Source organism: Mya arenaria, chromosome 1, assembly GCF_026914265.1.
Source record: "Mya arenaria isolate MELC-2E11 chromosome 1, ASM2691426v1".
NCBI lineage: Eukaryota > Metazoa > Mollusca > Bivalvia > Myida > Myidae > Mya > Mya arenaria.
Window position 1 is genome coordinate 43,713,500 of NC_069122.1, and position 23,517 is coordinate 43,737,016.

A 23,517-nucleotide genomic window follows, 5' to 3' on the forward strand; every position below is an offset into this window, starting at 1 on the left:
TTTGCCACAATTACGAGATATTAAGTTGTTTTACCAAGTTACACAAGTCGTTTTAACGTGCTTTTACATATTTTAACGAAAAATTAAGTAATTTTAAAGAGTAACTTACTTTGTTTATTGAGATACTTAGTCATTTAAAAATAACGAGCTATGTAATTGGGCTTTCAAGTAGTGCATGCCCAAGATTCTTAGTAATTTGCACAGGACTCATGGCTATGGAATATGGGAGCTGAAGGTGTTTTTTTCAAGACAGTCTATATTCTGAGGTGAGAATAACACATTAAATAAAGAACAAGGAGTTTTACTTCTTGAATCAGCCAATGTATGAACGGAAGTGATGAAATCCAAGACAGTTTTTTAGAAAAGGAGGGTTTGCAATAGACAAAGATGGGTCTCTTCATGCGTGCAAAGCAAAGGTAGATTTTTCAGCAAAGGAGGCTCCATGCATGCATGGGAAAAGGGTATTTTTCAAAATAAATGTTTATATTCATACTTAAACATACCTTTTCGTCTTAAATTTCATCACCACTGTTAACATGTCTATGATATCATTAAAACATACCTTTTCGTCTTAAATTTCATCACCACTGTTAACATGTCTATGATATCATTTTGCATTTGTCATTGATAACATGAATGGTCAGTAGTTGAATGTAAAATTGCTTGAGCATAAAGTTCAATTCAATGATTGGATTAAAACATTTATTTAACAGTAAAATGTCATGGTTAACATGGTATAACAGTGGATTAAAGTTTAATGTTCAGCTTCCAATTTAGATCCATGTAAACCCAAGGATACATTTCCATTTAGAATGGGCGGGAGGGTAACTTAGGCGTAACCTTTTGACTTGCGTCCTTCCCTCAGAAATGAATTTGATTTGATTCAAAGTATTGGTATGGGCGTTGGGGGTAATCCCCTGAGAAAACTTTAACCATTCCTGTCCGAAATGGTGCATTTTTGGTGTGTTTTTTAGCACTTTTATCTTCTGTATGGAAACAAAAAGTACACTTGGACGAATTAAGGGGGGGGGGGGGGGGGGCGGGCGTACCCTGCGTGTGTCCCCCCCCTTAATTTATCCAAGTGTACTTTTTGTTTCCATACAGAAGATAAAAGTGCTAAAATATCCCCCAAGAAAATTTAAACAATTGGTAGTCCGAAATGGTGCAACTGTTTTCTTCTATATTGATATATAAAAAGTACTCTTGAACGAAGTTGGAGGATGGGGGGGATTCAATGACGGCTGACTGCTGATTTACTGCAATAAATGTATTGGAAAACTTTAGAAATACTGCTTTCACATTGGTCAAAATAAAATGTTGACCACTAACATTTTTATTTTTTCATCCTGTTCGCACAGTCACAAGACATTACGGTAATATCATCGCTGATACACTACCCAGTAGTTGTTTAAATGGTTCATGTTAGCAAAACCATGGAATATTACTTTCATTGCTGATAAACTGGAAGTTCAAGTGTAAATGTTTCATGTTTTGTCTTTTTTGCAAAACCGTAGAATATGAATATCATCACTTGAAAACTGGGAGTCTTGTCTTTCCAAAGGAATCTTCTCAACAGTAAACCTTTCACCGACAAGCTGGAACAAACAAGTAATAATCATTTTTCTTTTGGGAAAATATATTCAATTTCTAAGAAACCACTTTAAATTCTCATAAAATAAAGCAACTTGGTTTCTCTTGGCCAAGACTTTATGTTTACATTAAAAAGGTTGTCCATTAAGTATGCAACATATTAATTTTTTCAAACATAAAGAATACATATTGAGGATATTTCTGAATTTTACTATTTTTAACACAAAGATTATTATTTCAAATATCATCTTGACTATGGTTTTAAAAAGTGAGATTGTAATATAAATTAGTTGTCTTCTAACCTTTTGGAAGATATTTACAACAGTTTACTAACACACCATTGTTGATATTATATAAAATATCATTATTTTCAGATTTGTGAATATTGCCACTAGGCACTACCGGGTACTTTTGTAGAAAAGAAAGAAAAACTACATCTTATCAAACAATGTATGTAAAGTTAGTGAGGATACAAACATTGATTATAATAAATTACATGTATGAAAGTAGGACCTTCAACTTGGGAAATATTGTAGATTAAATATTGTTACCTCAAGAAATTTCCTTTGCAATTCTGGCTTATTGTCAGTGGTTCTTTCTTCGTAACAGCAGTAAACACAAGTGCCGCTAGAACACAAATCTTCAATTGTTTGAACAAGGGGTTTAAGAGACTGAAATCAAATAATTCTAAAATGTACATTGACATTGAAAATAAATAAACATTTAAATGTACTATTGACTGATAAAAAAAATAAATCTGTTTTTTTTTATAAACCATTTGTTTTGTACTATATGGGCAATAATAACAAATCCTAGTGCTAAAAATATATTGTGGAAAGTCAACATGTTGTAGTTGCCTTGACCTGGGACCCAAAACAGATTTATCTTTGCATTTAATATGTTAAATTATTTTGAAATGGTAAATTCCTTAAAATAAACATATGTTAAGGGGAACATGATGAATGTCCAAATGTCAAAAAAATCCCTTATAGTAATTTTTCGCATTGTGGCTAACTCTGGACAAACGTTTTGCACATAGGCTTAGGATTAAGGAATGAATGCTTTTTTTGTTAAACAAAACACAGGTTAATATCGAGGTAGTTTTTTATCCGATTAAACGTCATAATTATTATCGGGCTGTTACTGTTAAAGCTGCACTCTAACAGATTTACCGTTTTTAAAACTTTTTTTATTTTTTGTCTTGGAAAGAGTAAACTCTGACAAAAGATCAGATTGCAGAGTCAACAAAAATTAATGTTTTATTGCTTAAACCATTACTAACAGTTTAAGAAAACTGCAAAAATCATCAATTTTGGAGTGCAAATATGAAAATCTGCGATCTGATCTTTTGTCATCAGTATTGTATCACTGGTTTGCAGATATTTACGCAAAAAATTGCTCTTTCCAAGACAAAAAATAAAAAAGGTGTCAAAACGTTCAATATGTGAAGAGTGCAGCTTAAGTAAAATAATGATTGTAATGAGTCTGTATTAAAAACACCCTGTCCCTTTAGGTATATTTATACATTTAATGTAGATAGCAAGTCGGCCATACATTTATCATCCATATTATTTTGAGAGTCAATTAATCCTCACCTCTGCATAATAAATACAATCAGCAACAACTACAACATCAATATTGCTAAACTGTTGACTATCAATGCTGGTTTCCCACTTAAGCTCACATGCTTTGATGTCCATGTCAGGAAATGTTTCTTTGTTGGTCTCAATGTTCATATTCATAAGTGGAACAAAGTCTTGCAGGTCGGTTATAATTGTTGAGGCCCTGGAAGAGAAAAAACAACATAAAACATAGTAAGTAACATAGGTAGTCCACCCAAATGGCCCCAACAAGTCTTTTGATGTTTTTCTGATTATGGTAGACTCAAGTTACAGGGATATATACGGTATGAAATGTCAAAATGATAAAAAGTATACATGAAAGCTCGTTATTCTAAATTGGTAGATATGGAGAATCAAATCAAATTAAATTTTATTTTTCAGTCGGTACGACATAACAGAGAAACATTTGCAATAGCTATTGACCAACAACATATTGTAACAAGTATATATAAATAAAATAAAATCATAAATGCACACATATTATTTGAGCATTTTAGATCATGTCAACACTACAGTATAGTCATTCTAAAATGCCGTCCAGGCTTTTTTAAATGACGTTTAGGACAGGATAGAACAAGAAGCCTGGATGTCATTTTAGAATGACAGGGTTCGAATTTAGACTCGCATACTCGCAAGATGCAATTGCGAGTGACTTTTATTCAAGCTCGCATAATCCTGCGAGTGGCTTTTTCTAGACCACAAAATATTAAAAGGAAATTAGAATAAACATAAACTTAACTTCGCTATGTAGTCGAGTGTAAATAACCTATAAGTGGCATGTTTACACTACCAGTATAAAGATTAAAGAAGACCATACGGAGTCACGCTCTAGTAAATTTTCAAAAATAGAACAAATACGGAAAAGGCCGAGTTTTTATCTCGAATCTTTTCAGGATGCTCCGAGGCGTGCATAATACAAAGTGAATCAAATCTCATCATTGGCTAAATTTAGCACTTTTGCGCACTAAATGTAAACCCCATCAACCTTTGAATATATTTCCGCCCATTACTGTCAAAGTGGTTAGACTCCGTCAATCAATATATTTCATGGTCCAAAGCATCCATGCTACATTTAATGTTGCTTTTATTTCTTTTATATTTATAATGTTATTGTTTTTAATACTTATAGACTTAATGAAATCTGTAGCGTGCTTGCAGAATGGGTATTACCTGATGGCCGTGGTAAATATACAAAGTGAACGTATGAAATTATTGGACAGCTTTGTTATCAACAATTTCTACTAGTTGAGTCACTCAAGATTGATACTTTTTAATATTCAACATTTGTCTTAGGTGTATATTTCTACTGTAATTAGACAATATTATAAGGAAATAAAGCAAATAATAAAATTGCAAGTTGATTATTCATTTTGCGAGTTGCTCCTCAAAGTTAAATTCGAACCCTGAATGACTAGTCAATAATATTGTTAATTGTGGGCTCGGCCATTCGATCATCCGACAATCACATGACTGATATGAAAGATAAATAGGGCAAAACATACCCGTAACTAGCTGTAAGCAGCCCCACAGCGCCCGTTCCAGAACCTAGTTCCAATACTTTTTTCCCTTTCCAAAACCGTCCATACTGAAAATCCGCAGCCTCAAAGTACTTGGCCAACACAATCGCGGCGTCCCAAACTACACATCCAACGTCACCAGTTTCATATTGTTTCAGTTTTAAAACTTTGTCATCATTTCTCTCAAGGTCTCGCGTAAATATATTACTTTCTTTCATGGGCGCAGCCATCTTGCAAGGGGGACAACTTTTTGAAACGGTAAAATTTACTATTTCCCGTATAAAGTTCGTACCGTACCTGGAACAGTTCATTTCATACTTCCTCATGGGCATTGCTATATCTGTACATTAATTATCAATAAAAGATTAATACAATTTTAATTATTATTTTATTTATTTATTTTTATTTAACATAATAATAATAAAAAACTTATCATACTCCCAGTTATTATCATTATAATTATTAATATTTCATTATTATTGTTGTTGATGTTGTTGTTGTCCTTGTCGTCATCGTCGAAATCATCATTTTCTATGTTGGTCAATTTGTTTATTTGTTTGAGAAACGGAATTCTCATTCTGTCCCAAACGATTCTAGGACATTTGCCCCCCCGGATGTTTGCCCCCCCGGATGTTTGCCCCCCTTTTGGACCATGGCGGACATTTGCCCCCCCCCGCCGTTTTCGAGGGGGCGGACATTTGCCCCCCCGCCGTTTTCGAGGGGGCGGACATTTGCCCCCCCCCGCCGTTTTCAAGGGGGCGGACATTTGCCCCCCCGGTTTTATAAGTTTATACCAAGATATTAAAAATATATTAATTTATAAAAAAATGAACATTTTTTTCTTTAACTATTTGTTCAATTTACGTGCAAACTGCCAACCGATTTACACCAGTTTGTATGTTTGTCGTTAATTACATATCAATACAGATTACACCGTTCAGGTCACACATGTGACGATGTAGGCTTAGGTAAGACAACAATGTAAATCCTTTTATAATATTTTTATTTCAAATCAGAAGTCATATAGCACATTTATAGCACTCATATATACAAGTATATACAGCAAAAAATACGTTTCTGTTCTCTGAATGGTATGATAAGTAATTCACTAATCAAGATCAAAATAGCATATATAACCAAAATATAGGTTTGTCTAGAATATTACTTATATAACCGGGAGGGCAAATGTCCGCCCCATCGAAAATGGAGGGGGGGCAAATGTCCGCCCCCTCGAACATTGAGGGGGGGCAAATGTCCGCCCCCTCGAAAACGGCGGGGGGGCAAATGTCCGCCATGGTCCAAAAGGGGGGCAAACATCCGGGGGGGCAAATGTCCGGGGGGGCAAATGTCCGTATACCGTCCCAAACCGACCTATATCAGGTCTATCACTATCGCAGATTTTTTATTTATAAAAAACGGTCAAAATTGTAACATGTTCACTCAAAAATGTACATTCCTTTTGGAAAATTACTAAAAAAAATACGCCAAAAAAGTCACTGTATGTTAGGGAGGAACAAATAAGGTAGGTAGGGTGAGTGGGAACAAACAAAACAAGCCTTACGCCTTAGTTTGAGACCCATCTTAGATTTTCAAAAAGGACATTAGTCTAACCGAACAGATTCAGGAATGAATATATTTTCAGCTGTCAACTATTAATCTAGCTAAGTTATTAAAACGATAGGTAAAAAACTAAACTAAAAAGACTCACATGTTCGATGCAAATGGACCCCATCCTATAAGGGCATGGACGGGTATCCTCGGACCGGGAACGTTTTGGCGGGTTCCCGGGTACAAATTTAGTTCCCGGTACCCGACCGATACTAATACCAATACCATCTGATGTTTTGTAAGTTTTGGCTGGTTAACGTCAACCTTGTGGCGTGGTGTTTGTTGAGGTCAACGTAAATTAAGGTGTGTTTTTTTCTTCATGTACCTTTTCATAGATGACGTTCTCCTTCCTTTGTGACTCACATGAGCAGAGATGGCAGTTAGTCTTTTCTTCGGAATGCCGTTCGGGCCATCGCATGTGAATGTGTTGATCTGAAACGCGATAACGCGTGTTTTCACGATCGTACTTTCACGTTTTCACCATCGTGATATGGTGATTTCGCGTTTTCATCATCGTACTGTCGCGTTTTCATCATCGTACTATCGCGTTTTCATCATCCGTACTTTTCAAACGTTAAAAAAACCTCCAAACTTTACGTTTTTTGATAACATGTACACGTTGTGTTTATTATGCGGCTTGAATGTACACGGGTACCTGCGGGAAAATGATGATCGGGAGCTGGGTCCAAATACAATATATATGAATTTCATTTAAAGTAGGAAGGGCTAGGTACGGCTGTCACAGTCACGTGACAAATGCCCCGAAATAGACCTTTCCCGACGTATATTTTAGCTATTATAAGAGCATAAGAGATATTTGTAAAACACATCTTTTTCTTTCAAGATCACTGTGTCCTAGACCGGTTATCATGAAAATCAATATTGGTCATCTGCTGACCCCCCCCCCCCGCCCCTACCAAGTTTGAAGCTCTTAGGTCCAAGCATACTCGTGTTATAAATCAGACAAGCTTTTTGTGTTTAAAGTCACCATGGTCATTGGCCATTATGTTGAAAATATACACATGGTAGCAAATATTCGTATTCAATTTAAGTTTAAAATAAGTAAAGGAAATAAACATAACTAAGTGTAAATGCCTGTATCACATACTTAATCTGCTATTTGAATAATAAATAGGGGACTGTGAATACAAAATAATAGATTGCACTGTAATGAAACTGCTCTACTTCGCTCGGCGGGACCCTAATCTCAACCAGTAGCACCTCCCATTTGGGTACTTATATAACCCGCAAAATTGCCAAGTTTTGGAATATCGAGGTGATTTGTTATTCCAAATTAAGACATTTTTTACATTACAAACAGTTCATTAATACAAACCTACGTTTATTCGGATGATAGGTTTTTAACTAAGACTTATCAATTAGCGGGACACTTTTTAAGATTTTAATCACCCCAAATGGCTATAAAATGAACAATAAACCTGTTTAATGAAATACATTTGTTTGTTTATTGGGTTTTCCAATACAATACAACAAAGTGAAGTCTCGCACTGATTTATATCGTTAACACCTTTATTTATATATGGGTAGATTTGTATCTAGTCTAGAAAGATTTTCAATAAACCACACACCTAAATATTCGACTTGCCCATTTCATTTGCCTACCTACAAAACAAAATATTTATATCATTTGCGAGGATTCTTATTCAATATCAGTGGCTGAAAGTGAACACTCTGACAAAGCGAAATCGATATTTGATTATGATATTTAATGCTCAGTGCATTTATACTCTGTTTAATTAATGACTAGTGCTTAGTTTTGGATCATATAGGATAATCCCCAAGGTTTGTTTAAAGAACTAAACATACTTATCTTTAATATGTGTATTTTTATTAATATTTTTAATAATTCTAAAATACTTACACTTTTATGTATGTATTTTCTAATTGCACAAAATGAATGGTCATACTTGTAAGCACTGCATTATAATGGTTAAACTCTTGATAAATTATGATTATATGTATCAATTCGTTCAGGAGTTTTAAGAAATAATAATTATTTTGTCATTAATCAATTGTTTCAATTTCTCCATATCTATTGTGATATTTTTTATTCATAATGTAAGTGTATGTAGGCATATAGCTAGAGGTATCACTGATACTAGGCTAATCAATTTAAAGTAAACAAACGCAAAGGCTTCTATAAACCCTGTGCCCAATATTCCTACTCCTAGATAAACCTTATAAAATACAAAAATGTTCAAATTAGTGATGCACTTATTGTACTGCCCATTGATAACATAATATTTTTGAACCGCCATGGAGACATGTTTCAACCACGTGTCATGAAAAATTACATCTTCAGTGTATTGTACATCACGTTTAACATGATAGCCACACATTCAGAAAGTATACACTCAGTTAAAGATATGCTATGATAGCCACACATTCAGAGAGTATACACCCAGTTAAAGATATGCTATGATAGCCACACATTCAGAGAGTATACACCCAGTTAAAGATATGCTATGATAGCCCCACATTCAGAGAGTATACACTCAGTTAAAGATATGCTATGATAGCCACACATTCAGAGAGTATACACTCAGTTAAAGATATGCTATGATAGCCACATATTCAGAGAGTATACACTCAGTTAAAGATATGCTATGATAGCCACACATTCAGAGAGTATACACTCAGTTAAAGATATGCTATGATAGCCACACATTAAAAAAGTATACACTCAGTTAGAGATATGCTATGATAGCCACACATTCAGAGAGTATACACTCAGTTAAAGATATGCTATGATAGCCACACATTCAGAAAGTATACACTCAGTTATAGATATGCTATGATAGCCACACATTCAGAAAGTATACACCCAGTTAAAGATATGCTATGATAGCCACACATTCAGAGAGTATACACTCAATTATAGATATGCTATGATAGCCACACATTCAGAAAGTATACACTCAGTTAAAGATATGCTATGATAGCCACACATTCAGAGAGTATACACTCAGTTATAGATATGCTATGATAGCCACACATTCAGAAAGTATACACTCAGTTAAAGATAGGCTATGATAGCCACACATTCAGAGAGTATACACTCAGTTAAAGATATGCTATGATAGCCACACATTCAGAAAGTATACACTCAGTTAAAGATATGCTATGATAGCCACACATTCAGAAAGTATACACCCAGTTAAAAATATGCTATGATAGCACACATTCAGAGAGTATACACTCAGTTAAAGATATGCTATGATAGCCACACATTCAAAAAGTATATACACTCAGTTAAAGATATGCTATGATAGCCACACATTCAGAAAGTATACACTCAGTTAAAGATATGCTATGATAGCCACACATTCAGAGAGTATACACTCAGTTAAAGATATGCTATGATAGCCACCCATTCAGAGAGTAACACTCAGTTAAAGATATGCTATGATAGCCACACATTCAGAAAGTATACACTCAGTTAAAGATATGCTATGATAGCCACACATTCAGAAAGTATACACTCAGTTATAGATATGCTATGATAGCCACACATTCAGAAAGTATACACTCAATTATAGATATGCTATGATAGCCACACATTCAGAAAGTATACACTCAGTTATAGATATGCTATGATAGCCACACATTCAGAAAGTATACACTCAATTATAGATATGCTATGATAGCCACACATTCAGAAAGTATACACTCAATTATAGATATGTTATGATAGCCACACATTCAGAAAGTATACACTCAATTATAGATATGCTATGATAGCCACACATTCAGAAAGTATACACTCAGTTATAGATATGCTATGATAGCCACACATTCAGAAAGTATACACTCAATTATAGATATGCTATGATAGCCACACATTCAGAAAGTATACACTCAATTATAGATATGCTATGATAGCCACACATTCAGAAAGTATACACTCAATTATAGATATGCTATGATAGCCACACATTCAGAAAGTATACACTCAGTTATAGATATGCTATGATAGCCACACATTCAGAAAGTATACACTCAGTTAAAGATATGCTATGATAGCCACACATTCAGAAAGTATACACTCAATTATAGATATGCTATGATAGCCACACATTCAGAAAGTATACACTCAGTTATAGATATGCTATGATAGCCACACATTCAGAAAGTATACACTCAGTTAAAGATATGCTATGATAGCCACACATTCAGAGAGTATACACTCAGTTAAAGATATGCTATGATAGCCACACATTCAGAGAGTATACACTCAGTTAAAGATATGCTATGATAGCCACACATTCAGAGAGTATACACTCAGTTAAAGATATGCTATGATAGCCACACATTCAGAGAGTATACACTCAGTTAAAGATATGCTATGATAGCCACACATTCAGAGACTATGATAGCCACACATTCAGAGAGTATACACTCAGTTAAAGATATGCTATGATAGCCACACATTCAGAGAGTATACACTCAGTTAAAGATATGCTATGATAGCCACACATTCAGAGAGTATACACTCAGTTAAAGATATGCTATGATAGCCACACATTCAGAGAGTAACACTCAGTTAAAGATATGCTATGATAGCCACACATTCAGAGAGTATACACTCAGTTAAAGATATGCTATGATAGCCACACATTCAGAAAGTATACACCCAGTTAAAGATATGCTATGATAGCACACATTCAGAAAGCATACACCCAGTTAAAGATATGCTATGATAGCCACACATTCAGAGAGTATACACTCAGTTAAAGATATGCTATGATAGCCACACATTCAGAGAGTAACACTCAGTTAAAGATATGCTATGATAGCCACACATTCAGAGAGTATACACTCAGTTAAGTATACACTCAGTTAAAGATATGCTATGATAGCCACACATTCAAAAAGTATACACTCAGTTAAAGATATGCTATGATAGCCACACATTCAGAAAGTATACACTCAGTTAAAGATATGCTATGATAGCCACACATTCAGAAAGTATACACTCAGTTAAAGATATGCTATGATAGCCACACATTCAGAGAGTATACACTCAGTTAAAGATATGCTTTGATAGCCACATATTCAGAAAGTATACACTCAGTTATAGATATGCTATGATAGCCACACATTCAGAAAGTATACACTCAGTTAAAGATATGCTATGATAGCCACACATTCAGAAAGTATACACTCAATTATAGATATGCTATGATAGCCACACATTCAGAAAGTATACACTCAATTATAGATATGCTATGATAGCCACACATTCAGAAAGTATACACTCAATTATAGATATGCTATGATAGCCACACATTCAGAAAGTATACACTCAATTATAGATATGCTATGATAGCCACACATTCAGAAAGTATACACTCAATTATAGATATGCTATGATAGCCACACATTCAGAAAGTATACACTCAATTATAGATATGCTATGATAGCCACACATTCAGAAAGTATACACTCAGTTAAAGATATGCTATGATAGCCACACATTCAGAAAGTATACATTCAATTATAGATATGCTATGATAGCCACACATTCAAAAAGTATACACTCAGTTAAAGATATGCTATGATAGCCACACATTCAGAGAGTATACACTCAGTTAAAGATATGCTATGATAGCCACACATTCAGAAAGTATACACTCAGTTAAAGATATGCTATGATAGCCACACATTCAGAAAGTATACACTCAATTAAAGATATGCTATGATAGCCACACATTCAGAAAGTATACACTCAGTTATAGATATGCTATGATAGCCACACATTCAGAAAGTATACAGTCAGTTAAAGATATTCTATGATAGCCACACATTCAGAAAGTATACACTCAGTTAAAGATATGCTATGATAGCCACACATTCAGAAAGTATACACTCAGTTAAAGATATGCTATGATAGCCACACATTCAGAAAGTATACACTCAATTATAGATATGCTATGATAGCCACACATTCAGAAAGTATACACTCAGTTAAAGATATGCTATGATAGCCACACATTCACAAAGTATACACTCAATTATAGATATGCTATGATAGCCACACATTCAGAAAGTATACACTCAGTTAAAGATATGCTATGATAGCCACACATTCAGAAAGTATACACTCAGTTAAAGATATGCTATGATAGCCACACATTCAGAAAGTATACACTCAGTTAGAGATATGCTATGATAGCCACACATTCAGAAAGTATACACTCAATTATAGATATGCTATGATAGCCACACATTCAGAAAGTATACACTCAGTTAAAGATATGCTATGATAGCCACACATTCAGAAAGTATACACTCAATTATAGATATGCTATGATAGCCACACATTCAGAAAGTATACACTCAATTATAGATATGCTATGATAGCCACACATTCAGAAAGTATACACTCAGTTATAGATATGCTATGATAGCCACACATTCAGAAAGTATACACTCAGTTATAGATATGCTATGATAGCCACACATTCAGAAAGTATACACTCAATTATAGATATGCTATGATAGCCACACATTCAGAAAGTATACACTCAATTATAGATATGCTATGATAGCCACACATTCAGAAAGTATACACTCAGTTATAGATATGCTATGATAGCCACACATTCAGAAAGTATACACTCAGTTAAAGATATGCTATGATAGCCACACATTCAGAAAGTATACACTCAATTATAGATATGCTATGATAGCCACACATTCAGAAAGTATACACTCAGTTATAGATATGCTATGATAGCCACACATTCAGAAAGTATACACTCAGTTAAAGATATGCTATGATAGCCACACATTCAGAAAGTATACACTCAGTTAAAGATATGCTATGATAGCCACACATTCAGAGAGTATACACTCAGTTAAAGATATGCTATGATAGCCACACATTCAGAGAGTATACATTCAGTTAAAGATATGCTATGATAGCCACACATTCAGAGAGTATACACTCAGTTAAAGATATGCTATGATAGCCACACATTCAGAGAGTATACACTCAGTTAAAGATATGCTATGATAGCCACACATTCAGAGAGTATACACTCAGTTAAAGATATGCTATGATAGCCACACATTCAGAAAGTATACACTCAATTAAAGATATGCTATGATAGCCACACATTCAGAAAGTATACACTCAGTTAAAGATATGCTATGATAGCCACATGATAGCCACACATTCAGAAAGTATACACTCAGTTAAAGATATGCTATGATAGCCACACATTCAGAAAGTATACACTCAGTTAAAGATATGCTATGATAGCCACACATTCAGAAAGTATACACTCAATTATAGATATGCTATGATAGCCACACATTCAAAAAGTATACACTCAGTTAAAGATATGCTATGATAGCCACACATTCAGAAAGTATACACTCAGTTAAAGATATGCTATGATAGCCACACATTCAGAAAGTATACACTCAGTTAAAGATATGCTATGATAGCCACACATTCAGAGAGTATACACTCAGTTAAAGATATGCTATGATAGCCACACATTCAGAAAGTATACACTCAGTTAAAGATATGCTATGATAGCCACACATTCAGAAAGTATACACTCAGTTAAAGATATGCTATGATAGCCACACATTCACAAAGTATACACTCAGTTAAAGATATGCTATGATAGCCACACATTCAGAAAGTATACACTCAGTTAAAGATATGCTATGATAGCCACACATTCACAAAGTATACACTCAGTTAAAGATATGCTATGATAGCCACACATTCAGAAAGTATACACTCAGTTAAAGATATGCTATGATAGCCACACATTCAGAAAGTATACACTCAGTTAAAGATATGCTATGATAGCCACACATTCAGAAAGTATACACTCAGTTAAAGATATGCTATGATAGCCACACATTCAGAAAGTATACACTCAGTTAAAGATATGCTATGATAGCCACACATTCAGAAAGTATACACTCAGTTAAAGATATGCTATGATAGCCACACATTCACAAAGTATACACCCAGTTATAGATATGCTATGATAGCCACACATTCAGAAAGTATACACCCAGTTAAAGATATGCTATGATAGCCACACATTCAGAGAGTATACACTCAGTTAAAGATATGCTATGATAGCCACACATTCAGAGAGTATACACTCAATTATAGATATGCTATGATAGCCACACATTCAAAAAGTATACACTCAGTTAAAGATATGCTATGATAGCCACACATTCAGAAAGTATACACTCAGTTAAAGATATGCTATGATAGCCACACATTCAGAAAGTATACACTCAGTTAAAGATATGCTATGATAGCCACACATTCAGAGAATATACACTCAGTTAAAGATATGCTATGATAGCCACACATTCAGAAAGTATACACTCAGTTAAAGATATGCTATGATAGCCACACATTCATAAAGTATACACTCAGTTAAAGATATGCTATGATAGCCACACATTCAGAAAGTATACACTCAGTTAAAGATATGCTATGATAGCCACACATTCAGAAAGTATACACTCAGTTAAAGATATGCTATGATAGCCACACATTCAGAAAGTATACACTCAGTTAAAGATATGCTATGATAGCCACACATTCAGAAAGTATACACTCAGTTAAAGATATGCTATGATAGCCACACATTCAGAAAGTATACACTCAGTTAAAGATATGCTATGATAGCCACACATTCAGAGAGTATACACTCAGTTAAAGATATGCTATGATAGCCACACATTCAGAAAGTATACACTCAGTTAAAGATATGCTATGATAGCCACACATTCAGAAAGTATACACTCAGTTAAAGATATGCTATGATAGCCACACATTCAGAAAGTATACACTCAGTTAAAGATATGCTATGATAGCCACACATTCAGAATGTATACACTCAGTTAAAGATATGCTATGATAGCCACACATTCAGAAAGTATACACTCAGTTAAAGATATGCGTTATCTTACCATATTATTACATGAACATCTTGATCTTGGTGTAACAACTTTTTGTCTCATGGTATTTATTTCTGTGTGTACTGTGTATTTCGCCGTTTGTTTGTTTGGCATGTTTCAATACATTTCAGGTGGAAATAATGAGAATATATAAATATGCTACAGTTGAACAAAAATTTCAAAATAAGCGACAGAAAAAAGTCACATTTTAACTCCATAAGGAACGCCCAGTTACGTTTCTTGATACAATGTATGCACTTGAACCAAATACACCTTAAGATGGATAAGTTTGATCAGATATTTTTTTTATATATATTTAATTTCTTAACCTGTTTTTTATGGGTTGAATTTGCCCAAGTTCGAATTAGACTTTTTATTTTTTTGTGATACTTAATACATTTCAGTCGCACAGGTTTTTATTGTTGTTTTGTTTTAAAATGAATTTGGCTGCCTGTAATAATGAAAACTGATATAGTGAAATTTTCGAACTTGCTAGCGGACTTTTCATAAAAAGAATGACTGTCCTTATCACAAAACTGTTGGTATCATTTTAAAAGTCGAACATGTTTAACATATAAACTCCTGACATTAACGATACGTTTGGCGTAAATAATTCACCCTGTCATTTAAGGAACATGAAAACTCATTCATGAACACTTATACTACCCAGTTTTTTATGGTTCATCAAAGAAACGGCTAGTTCTTAGATAAGCAAGTTGTTAAGGTGCACCATAATATTTACACGCATTATCTACCTCACACAAAGCCATTTTTTTCTGCAACGTGTATGACAAATTTTACATGATCCGTGTTTTTGAAGAGTTTAGAGTGGTTGTAAAATATTTAAACAACCGTATCTGCCACTTAAATGAACCAAAAGTACTTGTTTATCCCTGATTAAAATACTTGTCGATAACTTGAAACAGAAACTTTTATCTAATACCAAGGCCATTGATATAATGAAAACATTTGAGACAAGGCCAGTGGTCAAACATTCACATATTAACCCTGTTAAAGTGACTCGCTCATGTTTTTGGACCAAAAAAAATAGTTTTCCCGGTAATGCACACTTATTTTATCATTATTTTACTATATGATCTCGAAATTGCAGAAAAAATACAGTTTTAGCATAAAAAAGAATTTTGGTTTTAGTGGGGTTCGAACCCACGCCGGTAGTCAAGATTTTTTTTAGAACATTGCCGGCTAGACCACACACACACCGGGCAGTTTAGCTACAATAACGGATATGTTAACCTCTTAAAGATATATGAGCGAGTCACTTTAAGAGGCACACGGTAAGGGCCCAAACAACACTGAACGAGAGAGAAATGCCTATCCCCGGGGCAAATATATCATAGGTGAGAACATTTTCCCCCAGGGTTGATATGGATATTCTTAGGCAATGCATTATAATCTTAAAGTAAAGTATAAAATAAAGGGGTTAAAATGATCACATCTGATGGTTGCCGAAGATTTGCCTCTGGAGGTAAATCCGCACCTGAGGTATTTTCATGACGCGTTGATATTGCTATTCTTTTTAAAACCCTAAAGTAAAACATTCTGATAAAGGATAACAATGACCACAGAAAAGGGCTGACATGTGTTAGGTGCTTATCTGTCCTGATGCCCTTTAAAACATTTATGGAAACATTTTGTCCAGAATATGCAGCTTTTACTGTCAACGCAACAACTAATCCATACACCTTTTCTATTAGTTTTTATGCATTCGCTAAGCTATCTTTACTTAAAGCTGCACTCTCACAGATTGACCGTTTTTACCGGTTTATTTTTGTCTTGGAATGAGCCATTGTTTCGTAAATCTCTGGAAACCAGTGATATATGAAAGGAAAAACCAGTTTGCAGCTTTTCATATTTACGTTCGAAAATGTTTATTTTGGCGAAAAACTCATTTTTCTTAAAGAGTTAGTAAACCTTTTAGATATAAAACATTAATTTTCGACCGTAAATATGAAAACAAAACTACGATCTGTTTTTTTTGTCAGCGGTCTTATATCACTGGTTTCCAGGCATGCACGAAAAAACATGGCTTATTCCGAGACAAAAAGAGTTGTCAAAACAGTCAATCTGTGAGAGTATAGCTTATAAACTTTTCAGGATCATAAACGTTTTGTGTGTAAAACATCCTATTATCTATGCATGATATATCAACACACGTTTATTCAAAGTTTAAACAATATTTATTTTTTAAAACCGTATTTAATGCAATGAAATCTTAACCATTATGTAAGTTTCATTGTTATGCTCATAACTTATTGGATAAATGTCTCCGTCACGGCTTAAAGTGAAATAGATTGGCCGTATACTTTAGGTTTCTTATAACATTGACTTAATAATAACAATATTATAAATTAGTGTTAGCTTTTGATCTCAATAAATGTTTTGTTAAAGAAAGTGTATGTTCTCAGTTGGAAAATAGGATTATAAAACCTGAATGAAATATTATCATTTGTAAAACACAGTCAGGTGTTCGAAAGCTTGACGTCCTGATGATTTAAAAATATATGTAATATATAGGTTATGGGCGGGTTGCCGCGGGGCGGGTATGGTTTGAGTGTACCCAAGTACAATTTTAGAATTAATACAGCAATGTATTCTGTACTGTGCATGTTGAAGAGTATACCAGGAACATTTCTACTCCATGTTCTTTTCAATAGATGACATTCCTTTGTGACTGAATTCACACGCACAGAGAGGACATTTCATATTTTCAAAAACGATAAAAACAACGTCCAAATTACACTTATTTCTGTTTCAGGCGGTATATTTACTTAGTGTTGTTTTAGAAAAGGGATTGAATCGTGTAATTCTTATTTTATTAGATCGGGATCACGCGTGCAAAATTTCTACCTGTCCATGGCCTTATACTACACAGTCTTCATCATTTTATTTTTATCAAAACGCTTCGTCATTCATAGTTACAGTGTATTATCTATATCTGTCAATTGTTTCGTGAAAAAATAATATCATGAATATGTTATAAAATGATTGCGTGCCTTTCATTTCATGGGAAGGCTAAACATGAAGCACCCATATAATATTTATGAGACATTGTTCTCTCAGAGGAGAGAAAATAAAAGATACATAGAAAGACACTCTGGTCCCTTCATTGATTGGAAAATAGCACTTATTATCGGTATATACATTATCTTATTGAAGGCCTTTCAATGAAATCTGTCAAGCAGTCATTCAAGTCTATGAATACATTATGCATACCACAATATCTGAGCATTAAACCGCATTGGGCGACCAAAGGTATCTGAATATTAAAGATTGATTTTACTTTCTGTAAGGCCATAAATCATTGAGCCCATACCATTTGTAATTAAAATATTCACAAAAAGCAACGAGAGATTGAAATATGCACAAATCAAGGCGATAGTAAAAGATAAAGTAACGCGAGATTAAAGGATGCACATAAGCAAGGAGATATTAAAATATGATAATAAAGTAACGAGATATTGAAAGATGCACAAGAAGCAACGAAAGATTAAAAATATCACAGGAATCAACGAGAGATTAAAAAAATGCACATAATGTACCGATATATCAGAAACAAAATACACAGGAAGCAACGAGATATTAAAAACATCACAGGAATCAACGAGAGATTAAAAATTGCACATAAAGTACCGAGATATAAGAAAAAAATACAAAGAAGCAACGAGATATTAATAACCACACAGGAATCAACGAGAGATTAAAAATTGCACATAAAGTACCGAGATATTAAAAAAAAAATACAGAGGAAGCAACGAGATATTAAAAACATCACAGGAATCAACGAAAGATTAAAAATTGCACATAAAGAAGCGCGAGATTTAAAGATACGCAGGAAGTAACGAGATATTAAACGATTAAAAAAAAGTCACCAGGAAAAAAAATGCACATTAAGTCACGAAAATTAAAAGTTGACAGAAAGGCGCGAACAATTTCAAAGCTGCAAAGCAAGTCACGAGATATTAGAAGATGCACAGTAGCGAGGCGAAATTAAAAGATGCAGCAAGAGCTACGAAACATAAACACTTTGCACAGAAAACCTCGAGAAATCGACAGATTTACAGAAAGCAACTTGAAATTAAAAGATACAAATATATTCACGAGAAATTAAAAGATGCACAAAAAGCTACGTGAGATTAAGAGATGCACAGAATATCACGAGATATCAAAAAATGCACAAACAGCTACGTGAGATTAAGAGATGCACAGAATATCACGAGATATTAAAAGATGCACAAAAAGCTACGTGAGATTAAGAGATGCACAGAATATCACGAGAAATTAAAAGATGCACCAAAAGCTACGTGAATTTAAGAGACGCACAGAATATCACGAGATATTTAAAGATGCACAAAAAGCTACGTGAGATTAAAAGATGCACAGAATATCCCGAGATATTAAAAGATGCACAAAAAGCTACGTGAGATTAAGAGACGCACAGAATATCACGAGATATTAAAAGATGCACAAAAAGCTACGTGAGATTAAGAGATGCAGAGAATATCACGAGAAATTAAAAGATGCACAAAAAGCAACAAAATATAAAAGATGCAAAGAAAGTCACGTTAAATTAAAATATGCACATAAAGCATCGATAAATTAAAAGAGGCACAGAAGATCACGAGAAACTTTAAGAAGCAAAGAAAGCCACGAGGAATAATAAATGCACAAAAAGCATAAAACATTTAAGATATGTAAAGAAAGTCACGTTAAATGAAAAAAATGCCCAGAAAGCAACGAGGAATTGAACGATGCACCAGAAATCAAATGAAAACGCTAAGAGCCTTTAAAGGCTGAAGGTGTGACATGCGTGGTTTTACTCTTTTTTAACAACAATCTTTTAGGCAATAACAATAGAATAAAACAATTGAGTATCCCTAAATTGTAATATTTAAGTGCCTTAAATTACCTAAGAATAAGTTGAATTTTTAATACAAAACGCTAGTTTTATAACAGTAAGTGAAATACATGTAACTCGATATTGGCTCAGGACGTTTGACTATTTGTAGTAGGTAAAGTAAGGCACGGTCTTTAGACAACACATTTCCACGTACTTATCTATATACTTGTATTCCACAAAGTTTAAGAGGAACATTCTTCGGCTGGCTTTCAAATTCACGTTAACGTTACATTTGCATGTATGTATTTAAATAAAGATGAATTTTAATTTGCACCATTTTAAACAGCCATGTCATCTGTAGAATAGTAGATCTGACGATACCTGATTTCGATTTGCGGAACTTAAGTCTGTAGACCAGCGGACTATAGCAAAGACATGCACCTAAGATCTCGAAAATTACCAGTAAGCAAGGAAAGTCACGGAATATTTAAATATGCACAGAAAGACATGAGAAATAAATAGATGAACAGAGAGTGATGAAAAAGAGGATGCGCGTAAAGCAACAAGAAATTGAAAGATGCACAGAAAGGCACGAGCAACTTAAATATGCACAGAAAGTCACGCGAAATAAAAAAGATTCACAGAACGTCAATCGACATTAATATTTTCACAGAAAGTCACAAGAAAGTAAATTATGCAAAGAAGACAACGAGAAAGTATAAGATGCAAAGAAGGCAACGAGAAAGTAAAATACGGAAAGAAGGCAACGAGAAAATATAAGATGCAAAGAAGGCAACGAGAAGGTATAAGATGCAAAGAAGGCAACAAGAAAGTATAAGATGCAAAGAAGGCAACGAGAAAGTAAAAGACGGAAAGAAGGCAACGAGAAAGTAAAAGATGCAAAGAAGGCAACGAGAAAGTAAAAGACGGAAAGAAGGCAACGAGAAAGTAAAAGATGCAAAGAAGGCAACGAGAAAGTAAGGCAACGAGAAGGTATAAGATGCAAAGAAGGCAACGAGAAAGTAAAAGATGTGCAGTAAGGTAGCTTCGGAAATTAAAAGATGAACAGTCCGACACGAAAAAAGTAAATAACCACAGAAAGCCTCGCTGTTCACTTCAATGATTGGAGCGCATCAATATTTCATCGGTATAGACATGATCTTATTGAATACTTGTCAATAAAATATTGCACGCAATCATGATTCTATTTTGTGCTTGTAAACACCAAACATAGAAAATATGCAGACCAGAGTATCCGAATATTAAAAATTGATTGAACTTTCTGATTAACAAAGCACACAGTGTTCTATATGGCCATATACGTCAGTTAACCATTACACTTAAGGCTAAAAACCTCTCACGGTAGCTAACGTTAACAAAATGTTTTGTATCCGTGTTGCTCCGCACGGTATATATATATACACTTTGACAGTGTATGTTTACAACGTGATAAATTGTGTCATGAATGCTACGTCGGAAGGCAATATTTTTATTTGAAAAAAATACTTTAAACAAAGATAACTTCTCTATTTCTTAACCATTTCAATTAAAACAAAGCGCGGCCTACGCCGCTTACGGAGCCCTGCATTCCGTCTTTTACCAGAGTTTGATTGAAATTTAATTTCCTTAAACACTTCGACAAATCTTTTCACAATACGGCCGTCTGACGTAGCACTGTCAAAACATGATTTTGGAAACAGGTTTGTCCGAGTCGAAGAGTTTAATGAAACTAATGACTTTATCAAAAGTCGGTAATTAGCAAATGCGGGGCTCTTAAAGCGGCATAGACTGCCCTTTGTTTTATTTGAAATGGTGTTGTAAAAGAAAAGTTATTTTTGTTTAAAGGCCTCATTTTAAGCAAATTATTGCCTTCCGCCGTAGCATATATGACGTAATTTATCACGTGGTATACACACACTGTATGAGTGGGGAATCAAATCGCAAACGTTAGCCACAGAAACTTATACTCAGTGCAAGATTGGATGTCAGAGGGGCGCACTTTGATAAAGGGGGAAGAGGGGGGGGGGGGGGGGGTAACATCGTAGGAAATGCACACCCTTATCATCATCGGCCAGGAACCAGAAAGAGGGTACAAATGTAGTATCATCTTAGAATGGGTCGTCTTCTTTTAATATAAATAGTTTATTTCCAACCACACATGAAACATGACATGAACGACAGCGTAGAACCCGTATAATGTAACAGTATTAAGCGACCAGAAAACATTGTTTGAGAGGATGCCTGGTCGAGATACTGATGTATTTATACATAATAATATCTAATTATTTGCACTATACTGGAGAAGGTTCAATTTAATTTCATTTACACATTAATTCTTATATCCAAACGGTTCAGTTACACAACTTCGATTAACTTCGGCAGAGGGAACAGTCAAAATATATATAACAGAAGCCCATCCAACTTAACTGTTAATAAAATTTGTATCTGACTTTTTCTAGAGTCACAATGGGAGTAAAAGATCGCCAGAAACACAAGGTCAGCAGGAAAAAGAAAACGGAATCTGCCAGGTATTTACATGTGTATGGCCACAAAAGTTTTATTTTGCACATTTTCAGACATTTTCTAACAATGTCCTGCTAGGCAGCGGTGGCTTTAGGTGACAGGTAAGGTCACAAATTAGCAAGTTCCGTTGACTAACATTACAACCGCAAAACTCATACACTACTAACGCTTTTCAAAATCGTGGACTTAAAAGACAATATTTGAGACAAAATTGCATTTTACAAAAAACAAACATATGCGGGTCATTTTAAACGGTGCATGTGATAGCATTTGAATGTGATATGCTTATATGTGTGCATACGTATTCCCATGTTATCCACACAGCTTTATCCCTGAGACACTTGAAATGCATTAACTTGTTAAATAGTTATAAGTGGCCATTGTGAACTCGATATTTAAATAGTAGAGTTTATGAATGGTGACAATATATCGAATCAATGAACTCACTAGTCTGCTTTTAATGATGACGCACAAAGCTATATAGAAACTACTAGTGTTTGATTATTAACCAAATAGTTAGTATATACATTGTTAAGTTGTATTCTGCATTGATTTTAGTTGCATAAGTTGCCTCAGCCTTTTAAATGTGTGCGTTAACTTATGGGTCCGTATTCACTAAATTCTCGCTTCTCAGACTCTGTTAAGTACAATTATAATATTCATGTCATATGCTATTACCGAAGCAAGATGTTAAATCTTTATATTTATAATTAATCTGTGCTTCAATCAGGCACACATATATTGTCAAAGTCATTTTATAGATATTTTGAAGCATTAAGATTTTTTTAAGGCCAGCGTCTCAAACTTACGCTCAATATGGAAGTGAATA

At 34.2% G+C, this 23,517-nt stretch overlaps 2 protein-coding genes across 4 annotated transcripts in view; one reads left to right on the forward strand and one right to left on the reverse strand.

Annotated features, from left to right (window-relative positions):
* Positions 1-688: 688 nt before the first annotated feature.
* On the reverse strand, positions 689-4,959 carry LOC128237420 (protein N-lysine methyltransferase METTL21D-like). Of its 2 annotated transcripts, none has more exons than XM_052952953.1 (4): positions 4,715-4,959; positions 3,186-3,375; positions 2,142-2,261; positions 689-1,595 (listed from the first exon to the last, which is right to left on the reverse strand). In XM_052952953.1, exons 1-4 carry the CDS (start codon positions 4,957-4,959, stop codon positions 1,485-1,487), a joined length of 666 nt encoding a protein of 221 aa, XP_052808913.1. In that variant the 3' UTR covers positions 689-1,484. The 2 variants fall into 2 exon arrangements, with proteins under 2 accessions (XP_052808913.1, XP_052808920.1); XM_052952960.1 differs by having other exon boundaries at positions 2,142-2,217; positions 3,275-3,375; positions 4,715-4,958.
* A 3,006-nt stretch (positions 4,960-7,965) lies between these two features.
* LOC128207773 (uncharacterized) overlaps positions 7,966-23,517 on the forward strand; it is a 34,923-nt gene continuing 19,371 nt past the window's right edge. For both annotated transcript variants that reach the window (XM_052910935.1, XM_052911015.1), the window contains exons 1-2: positions 7,966-8,140; positions 22,625-22,693. In XM_052910935.1, the coding sequence (XP_052766895.1) occupies positions 22,632-22,693 (62 nt within the window). In that variant the 5' untranslated portion in view covers positions 7,966-8,140; positions 22,625-22,631. The remainder of the gene's footprint in view (positions 8,141-22,624; positions 22,694-23,517) is intronic.